Genomic DNA, 9,810 nt, shown 5'->3' with positions numbered 1-9,810 from the left:
GCTCAGGTTTTGCTTTTGGGAAGATTTTAAATTATTGATTTGGTCTTACTTGGCTGTAGGTCTATTCAGATTTTCTATTTGAGTCAGTTTCAATAGTTTTTGTCTTTATAGAAGTTTATATATTTTGTGTAAATTATCTAATTTGTTGGTTTATAGTTATGTTTGTTTTTGTTTTTTTTTAAGAGACAGGGTCTTGCTCTGTCACCCAGGTTTGAGTGCAGCAGTGTGATCATAGCTCACTGCAGCATTGAACTCCTTGGTGCAAGCATTGTCCTGCCTCAGCCTCTTGAGTAGTTGGGACTACAGGTGCATGCCACCATACCTGGCTAATTTTTAAATATTTTATAGGTCTTGCTACATTGCCCAGGCTGGTCTCAAAGTCCTGGCCTCAAGTGATCCCTCACCTTGGCCCCCCAAAGTGCTGGGATGGCAGGCATGAGCCATCACTGGGCTTGGCCTAATTTGTTGATGTATAGTTGTTTATAGTATTCCCATATATTCCTATTTATTTCTCCAAGGTCAGTAGCGATGGTCCCCTTTCTTTCCTGATTTCAGTAATTTGAGTCTTGTCTTTTCCCCCCCGCTTGGTCAGTCTAGGCTTTTCAATTTTGTTGATCTTTTCAAAGAACCAATTTTCAACATCAAATAGTTTTCTCTGTTGAACTGTTTAATTTTAATTTCCACTCTAATCTTCATTATTTCTTTTCTTCTGTTTTCTTTGGTTTTAGTGTGTCTTTTTTCTTAAGAGCTAAGGTTATGTTACTGATTTGAGATCTTGTTTTCTAGTGGGCATTTACAGCTGTTAATTTCCCATTAAGCACTGCATAAACTACATCCCATAAATTTTGGTACCTTGTGGTTTTGTTTTCATTCATTTCAAATATTTAAAAATTTCTCCTATGATTTCTTCTTGACACATTATTATTAGGGGAATGTGTTAATTTCCAATTATTTGTCAGTTTCTCAGATTTCCTTGTCTAGTTGATTCTAGTTTAATTCTCTTGTGTTCTGAGAATATACTTAATATGATTTCAATTCTTTTAAATTTGTTGAGACTTATTTTGTGGCCTAGTGTATGGTCTGTCTTGGAAAACATTCCATGTGTGCTTAAGGATGTATGTTCTGCTGTTGGTGATTCTATAGATGGCACTTAGGTCTATTTGGTTGATAATATTGTTTAGATCTTCTGTATCCTTGCTGATTATTTTGTTACAGCAGCACTAATGGACTAAGACAGTTGTTATTGTCAAATACTTTATATCCCTATATCTTAAAAACCCAACAATTAAATTTTATATATTTTTTGCAATTGTGTTTTAATTGAGGGGTGTGTATATATACACACATTATATAGATATTATAAATTATACAATCTTATACAGTTGCTATGTAATTGTTACCAGTGCTCTTTATTTTTGCCAGTATGAATATTTTGTCTGATGTGACTTTCTTTCAGCCTGAAGAATTTGCTTTAGTATTTCTTGTAAGACAGGTCTGCTGCTAGCAATGAATTTTCTCAGTCTTTATTTAGGACTCTGAAATATAGATTTGCTAGATTGAGGATTTTGGGTTGAGTTTTTCTCCCAGCACTTTCAGTGTCCACCTGTCTTCTGGCCTCCATTGTTTCAGATTAGAAGTCACTATTGACTTACTTTGGTTCTTTTGTATTTGAAAAGTTGTTTTTCTCTTTGGTTTTCTTTCTTTTTTTTTATTTTATTTGAGACAGAGTCTCGCTCTGTTGCCTGGGCTAGAGTGCCGTGGCGTCAGCCTAGCTCACAGCAACCTCAAACTCCTGGGCTCAGGCGATCCTCCTGCCTCAGCCTCCCGGGTAGCTGGGACTACAGGCATGCGCCACCATGCCCGGCTGATTTTTTCTATATATTTTTAGTTGTACAGCCAATTTCTTTCTATTTTTAGTAGGGACGGGGTCTTGCTCTTGCTCAGGCTTGTCTCGAGAACTCCTGAGCTCAAATGATCCTCCCGCCTTGGCCTCCCACAGTGCTAGGATTACAGGCGTGAGCCACCGTGCCCAGTCTCTCTTTGGTTTTTAATAGTTTGACTGTGAAGTGTTTAAGTGTGAATTTCTTTCAGTTTATCCTACTTCGAGTTCATTGAGTTTCTTGAATGCCTATGTTTTTCATATTTGGGATGTTTCAGCCATTACTTCTTTGAATTTTCTTTCCCCTTTTCTCTGCTCCTTCTGGTGCTACCATATGTTGGTATGCTTATTCATGTGTAACAACTTTCTGCAACTATGTTTTTCTTTTTCTTCATTTTTAATTTCAGTAGTTTTTAGATTATCAAAAATTTTGTATTGGACAATTCTCCCATCTCCATATAAGGACTTTTGTCTATTCCCAAGACCTTGTTTCCCTGTCTTACCGCATAAACTAGGAGGCTCTCAAAGACAGTGTTAAATACAAACAGTGATAGTGGGTATCCTGTCTTGTTCCTGGCTTTAATGAAAATGCTTCTAAGTTTTCTTCATAATGTATGATTTTTTTTTGGATTTTGATAGATACCCTTTTGAGGTAAAGGAATTTTCCTTCTCTTCCTAGATTGTTGAGTTTTGTTTTACCTTTTTAAACCCTGAATGAGTTTGGAATATCATCAGGCTTTTTGACGTGAATTAAAATGATTTTACATTTGTAAAATGTAAAATGTATGTATCTTTTTCTTTAAATATGTATCTTTTTCTTTAAATCTCATGTGGTATAATACATTAACAGACTTTCTGATATTGAACCATCTTTGCATTTCTGGGGTAAAGCCTACTTGATCATGAAGTATTTTTCAAAATTTCCCACTAATTATATTTGCTAATATTTTATTTAGTGCTTATGTATCTTTGTAAGTAAGTGATAGTGCATTTATTATTTTTGCATGTAGTGTTTGCTCAGTTTTGGTGTCAGGGTTTTACTATCCTCACCTGTTATCTAAAACAGGCTGCATGAGATAAGAATTAGTTCCTTGAAGTTCTGATAAAATTTGTGTGTGAAAATTCGAAATGGTGAGGGGATAGATTTTTGACAGAAGTTCATTAAAGATATATTTGTTGAGTCAAATTTTCCATTTTTTCTTAAGTCATTTTAGGAAGTGTTCTAGAGAGTTATCCTTTTCATCCAAGTTTTAAAATGTACTAGCATGTTGTTTCATATTTCATGACTTTTAAAATCTCTATTGTATCCATAGTAATGTTCCATTTCCTAGTATTATTTGTTTCAGACTTTGCCTTCTCCCTCCCTTAGTTTTGCTAGAAATTTTTCTAATTTATTGGCCTTCTCCCTCCCTAAAAATTAGCTTTCTATCAATCCTATTTTTTTTAAATCTTACTATTTTCTGCTCATTACTTCCTTTTATTTTATTATTAATAACTTTTGTCATTGATTTTTAATCTTTCTTGTTTTAAAAATGTATTAAAGAATATGAATTTAACCACTAAGTACTTTATTTTTTAGCTTTGTTCCCTGGTACTTTGTCTTTAAGTTCTAAATATTTTGTAACTCCTAGTTTTCTTTCCCCTTTAACTCAATGAGTCATTTAAAAGTATATTTTTAGTTTTGAGACATTTTAAAATTCGTTTTATTGTGGTCGATTCTAATTTAACTACAATAAAATTGTGTTGTTTGACATCAGTTCTTTAAAATCTGCTATGGCTTAATTTTTGACCCAGTTGATAGTGTTTGCAAAAGTTCCTTATATACATTATTGGGCATGATGCTCTATATCTATTTGATTATACTTAATAATTTTAGTTTTGTGAAATTACCACTAATTTTTTATGATATATCAGGGATATGTCATAAAATACCTGATAAAGGTATATTAAAAGTGTCCACCATACTTATGAATCAAATCCACCTTATCACTAATTTTTCATTATTCTGAGGTTATATTATTAGGTGTATCTAGGTTCATGGTTGTTATATATTGCTGGATTGTTTCATATATTACTATATAATATCTCTGTATCCTCATTAATGCTTTCTTGTTGAAAATTCTATTTTGTTTGCTAGCTACATTGCCCTTCTTTTGGTTAATAGTAACCATTTTAACAATTCAAGAATAAAATTCTGATAAAGCTAATAATGTTTAAAATAATTCCCACATCCAAACATCAGACTGTATCAAAAATTTTTCCCTTGCCTACTGAGACAAAGGTGTGATTGTGTTTCCCTGACAGTTAATATCCTATCTTTATTGTTTCTATTCCCCTCTTAACTAAGCTTCTTGTTAAAAATGGGTTATTCTCTGAGAAATATTATTATTTAAAAGATTTGATAAAGGAGTATTGATTTATGTTTCTCAAAATTTTCTGTGCTGTGAACTTACTATGTTTCTGCATACCATGCTGTGCAAAGCAGCAACAAAAAGGTTTTTCATAATTTATATTGGGTAGGTATTTTTGGAGTTGTAGTATATAGCTGCAGTTGGATGGAGTACCATGTTTTCCCCCCTACAAAACACTGGATTTACTAGGGTTTTTTTTTTTGACCATCCATCTGATGAAGATACTAGTTTTACTATAGGTAAATCTAAAAAGAACAGGAGGCAAGAGGATCACTTAAGCTCAGGAGTTCAAGGTTACAGTGAACTGTGAGTGGGCCACTGGACTCTAGCCTGGGCAACAGAGCGAGACCCTGTCAATCAATCAATCAGTCAACCAATGAATAAATAATCATTTAAGATGAGAACTTTTACTGACTTACACTTTTTCTTCTTAGTGGATATCTTAACTTATGTAGCCTGGAAATTGAGTGCCTTTCCCAAAAATCGTGTTATTGGAAGTGGCTGTAATCTGGACACTGCCCGTTTCCATTACTTTATTGGACAAAGGCTTGGTATCCACTCTGAGAGCTGTCATGGGCTAGTCCTTGGAGAGCACGGAGACTCAAGTGTTAAGCCTAAAGCACTGTTGAGACCTGCATCCTCTCTGAAACATATTTGACCGTATTATCAATTATAGATTTATAGAATTATCAATTATAGATTTATAGATAATGTAAAATAGCTCCTAGGTGGGGACAGAAAACTTTATTCTACTTTAGGCCCTTTTAGTTGTGCTTACTTTTTAGCACATTTATTGTTTTTATAATAAAATAATACACAAGAAATACAAATTTGAAAAACATGAGATTGCTACTCTAATCCTAAATGCTAAGATTATAATGCTTTCTTAATACAGAACTAAGTAACGTGATGTAGTTTTTATCTTGGGACACTCTAGTTCAGAAAGGTCAGCATTATAACTCAGGCAACATGAAGTCTTCAGACTAAGGGATGGATATAACTGGAGAATATTAAGGGAAGAGGGTGCTGTGGTGATAGCAGTCCTTTTTTCCTTTAGTTTCTTCTGGCTAAAAATGTTTGAAATCCATGTAATATAAACCCTGGCTATGGAAAGAAAAGGACTTAAAGGCAGAAAAGCTAAAAGTTACCTGTAGTTGAAAGCTTAAAACTGCTGCTTTCTTGTTTGGAGAATCCCTGCCAAGATGATAGCATTGTGGATCCCCAGCTGTGGAGATTTTGATTTAGATCTGGAAGGGCTATGGCTTGGACATCTGAATTTTTTTGATAGTTCTGTTGAACATTCCTAGTTGAAGACTGCTCAGGAAAATTGTAACAGTTTTGCTAAGGTCAAAACAACCAAAAAAACCTCCCTCAAAACCAAAACCCTGCTATATAACACCATATAATACATAAGATTTTTTTGGTATCTCCTAGTTCCTATATGGAGTGGAGTTAACATTGCTGGTGTCCCTCTGAAGGATCTGAACTCAAATATAGGAACTGACAAAGATCCTGAGCAGTGGGAAAATGTCCACAAAAAAGTGATTTCCAGGTAATATGACAGTTTCATATATTTATATTTGTAAGTTGTGAACCTGAATTCTGCTAGAGGGATGTGATTAGTCCCTTAAGTATATGTTGTTATATTTCTGATACTTTTATTAGCACTTCTTTTATTTTTGTGAGCATATTCACCAGATTATAAATTCTTAAGCAGTCAGGGACTGATTCTGTCTTGGTCATTGCTGAGCCGAACCCAGTGTCTAGCATGTACTAGGGACTCACTTGTTGACTGACAGTATATTTTTTCAAATACTTGCTGTATAATGTTTACTGTTAGTGGTGGAATTGATTGTGTATTGACTTCTGGATCTCTGTTTTTACTTTAAATAACCACTATAAGAAATTCCTAGGACAAATTATTGATGGAAACATTTTAGTTTTGTGGCATTGCCAGATAGTTTGCCACAAAGTGGATGTTTGATGACAAGTGTTTCTTCCAAACTAACTTATGTTCGTGATTTCTTCTTACTCTACAGTGGCTATGAGATGCTTAAAATGAAAGGTTATACTTCTTGGGGCGTCAGCCTATCTGTAGCTGATTTAACAGAAAGTATTTTGAAGAATCTTAGGAGAGTGCATCCAGTTTCTACCCTAAGTAAGGTAGGATATTTATGTTTGAAAAATCATTATTTAACTTTAACATAATATAGGAGTAAAGAGCATTTTTGAGGGACCCTTAATTTTTGAGGTTGATCTTCTGGAAACACGTCTCTTCTTAAAAGTCTGTTCTTTGCTGCTGCTAAAGGTGGGAGTGTGGGGAAGGAGAGACCTATCTTTGTGGACCTTTGTCCTGGCCTAGTGTGACAGTTCTTATTACATTTATGAGATAAAAATAAGTCTTTCTTGCATCTTTATTATTTAACTGAGTGAACTAACTCTACAAATATGCAGTAACAATGGAAACCACTGTGGGTAGATCTTTTTTTTTTTTTTTGAGACAGAGTCTGGCTCTGTTGCCTGGGCTAGAGTGCCGTGGCATCAGCCTAGCTCACAGCAACCTCAAACTCCTGGGCTCAGGCGATCCTCCTGCCTCAGCCTCCTGAGTAGCTGGGACTACAGGCATGTGCCACCATGCCTGGCTAATTTTCTATATATATATTTTTTTAGTTGTCCAGATCATTTCTTTCTATTTTTTAGTAGAGACGGGGGTCTCGCTCTTGTTCAGGCTGGTCTCGAACTCCTGACCTTGAGCGATCCACCCGCCTTGTCCTCTCAGAGTGCTGGGATTACAGGCGTGAGCCACTGCGCCTGGCCGTCTGTGGGTAGATCTTGCCACATTTGGAGTTGTTCTCTAACAGTTTCAGTTATGTCCAATGAAGAGACCTGGGAAAGAAGCTAATTCGTAAAAGAATTAGCAGTTAGTCTCCTGGGGACAAGGGAACTGGAGCAAGGGTAAGATCCCACTGCTAGTCTAAAGGGGAGAGGCTAAAACAATATGGAACTAAATCATTGGAAGTAAACTCATAGGGATTTTGAAGTGGTCCCTGATAGGAAGTGGTTTGGATTAAGGAGATAGGAAAAGGAGTGTGGGCCCCAGCAAACATGGCAAAAGGCTGGGGCCCATGTGGAGAGATGGCTGACGAAATTGAACAATAAATGTGTCTAATCATGTTTTAAATTGTTCTGTCTTGGTGCTCTATTTCTGCCATAATTCATATTACCAGTCCATTAAATACTCATTCACCCAGCAACTGTTGTTTCTCGTATTAGAGACCTTTGTTAGAAAAAGGAATAATTTTTAAGTCTTTAATTTCAGGGCCTGTATGGAATAAATGAAGAAATATTCCTTAGTATTCCATGTATCTTGGGAGAGAATGGTATTATAGACCTTATAAACTTAAAGCTGACCCCTGAAGAGGAGGCCCGTTTGCAAAAGAGTGCAGAAACACTTTGGGAAATTCAGAAGGAGCTCAAGCTTTGAAGTTCTTTAAAGCTACCATTCTGAAGCTATCGAAGAAGAGACAGTAGTTATGGAATTGTATATGTCAAACTTTTGAATAAATTTGAATTTCTGAAACTTGGAAAAAGGAAAAGGGGAAGAGTAACTGCCTTGATTATTTAGCTTTCCAGTTCTTATTTAGTATCCAGATGATGGATGATATTTTTTTCCACAATTCCTAAGTGACTGCATCAGAGGTATTTTTGGTACCTCTGATATACTAGTACTTGCCTTGTGTATATATATAGTTGTTATTTGGTCCAAAAGAATGTGTTTACTGTGTTATAGACATTCTGATTCTTTTGATAAAGTGCATGGTAAATTCTTTCATTCTGGCTCCCTTATACCTAAGTTCATTTATATGTTATTAAAAAAAATTGTAATTTCTTCTATAATGTAAAAACAAAAGTATATACATATAAAAATAATCTGTTAGTTCCTAACATTAAATAAAACTTTGATTTGATTATGCTAATTTCTTTCTGATATTTTTTTTGAGTGGATTTTTATTTTTAAAGAAAAGATCTAAACTGTACAAACCCCTTGATGATAACTAAGACTAAAATTGATCATATGTGGGCTGATTCCCTAAATATCTTTTTTATTTCAGAATATTACAGGAATATAAATGCTTTGGTTACATATATTGCCTTTGCACTGCCTGAGTCAGAACTACAAGCATGCCCAGCCCTCAGATATTGCACACCGTACCAATTAGGTGTGAATTTACTCATTCCCTGCCCCCCGCCATCTGCCTGACACCCTATGAAAGTTGCTTCCATATGTGCACATTAAGTGTTGATCAAGTAATACCAATTTAATGGTGAGTACATGTGGTGCTTGTTTTTTCATTCTTGTGATACTTCATTTAGAAGAATGGGCTCCAGCTCCACCCAGGATAGTACAAGGGTTATTCATTTTTTTTTATGGCTGAGTAGTACTCCATGTTATACATATACTACATTTTATTAATCCACTCATGTATTTATGGACACTTGGGTTGTTTCCACATCTTTGCAATCGTGAATTGTGCTGCTATGAAAATCCGAGTGCAGATGTCTTTTTTATAGAATGTCTTTTTTCTTTTGGGTAGATGCCCAGTAATGGGATTGCTAGATCAAATTGTAGTTCTCCTTTGAGTTCTTTGAGGTATATCCATATTACCTTACGTAAAGGCTGTACTAGTTTGCAGTCCCACCAGCAGTGTATGAGTGCTCCTTCTCTCTGCATCCACGCCACCATTTGTTTTGGGACTTTTTGATAAAAGCCATTCTTACTGGAGGTAAGTGATATCTCCTTGTGGTTCTGATTTGCATTTCCCTGATCATTAGAGATGTTGCACATTTTTTTATGTTTGTTGGCCATTAGTCTGTCTTCTTTTGAAAAGTTTCTGTTCACGTCGTTTGCCCACTTTTTAATGGTGTTTGATTTTTTTCTTGCTGATTTTTTCGAGTTCTATATAGATTCTAGTTATCAGCCCTTTATTGGATGTGTAGTATGCAAATATTTTCTCCCATTCTATTGTTTATTGTTGTCTATTTGCTCTGATGATAGTTTCCTTTGCTGTGCAGAAGCTTTTTAATCAGTTTCCATTTATTTACTTTTGTTGTCGCTGTAATTGCTTTTGGGGTCTTCTTCATAAATTCTCTGCCTAGGCCAATCTCTGTAAGAATTTTTCCAACATTTTCTTCTAGAATTCTTACGGTTTCATGCCTTAGGTTTAAGTTTGATATCCACTGTGATTTGATTTTTTAAGAGGTGAGAGGTGCAGATCCTGTTTCAGTCTTTTACATGAGGCTATCCAGTATTCCCAGCACCACTTACTGAATAAGGATTCTTTTTCCCAGTGTATGTTTTGTCAGCTTTGTCAAAGATCAGATGGATATATGAGGATGGTTTTATATCTGGGTTCTCAGTCCTGTTCCATTGATCTATGTCTCTGTTCTTGTGCCAGTACCATGCTCTTTTGGTTACTGCAGCCTTGTAGTATAGCTGGAAGTCTGGTAAATTGATGCCTC

General features: G+C 35.3%; 1 protein-coding gene across 1 annotated transcript in view; it reads left to right on the top strand.

Moving 5' to 3' along the window:
* The window catches only part of LDHAL6A (lactate dehydrogenase A-like 6A), a 16,391-nt gene extending 8,516 nt beyond the window's left edge, over window positions 1-7,875 (top strand). Inside the window, 5 exon segments of the mRNA XM_012654269.1 lie at window positions 4,725-4,897; window position 5,313; window positions 5,725-5,842; window positions 6,330-6,453; window positions 7,610-7,875. Coding sequence (XP_012509723.1) covers window positions 4,725-4,897; window position 5,313; window positions 5,725-5,842; window positions 6,330-6,453; window positions 7,610-7,774 — 581 coding nt within the window. The 3' untranslated portion in view covers window positions 7,775-7,875.
* Window positions 7,876-9,810: the final 1,935 nt, after the last annotated feature.

This window comes from Propithecus coquereli, unplaced genomic scaffold (genome assembly GCF_000956105.1).
Source record: "Propithecus coquereli isolate 6110/MARCELLA unplaced genomic scaffold, Pcoq_1.0 Scaffold44, whole genome shotgun sequence".
In the NCBI taxonomy this organism is placed as follows: Eukaryota; Metazoa; Chordata; class Mammalia; order Primates; family Indriidae; genus Propithecus; species Propithecus coquereli.
Note: the sequence above shows the minus strand (reverse complement) of the source record. Positions and strands in the feature narration are given on the sequence as shown.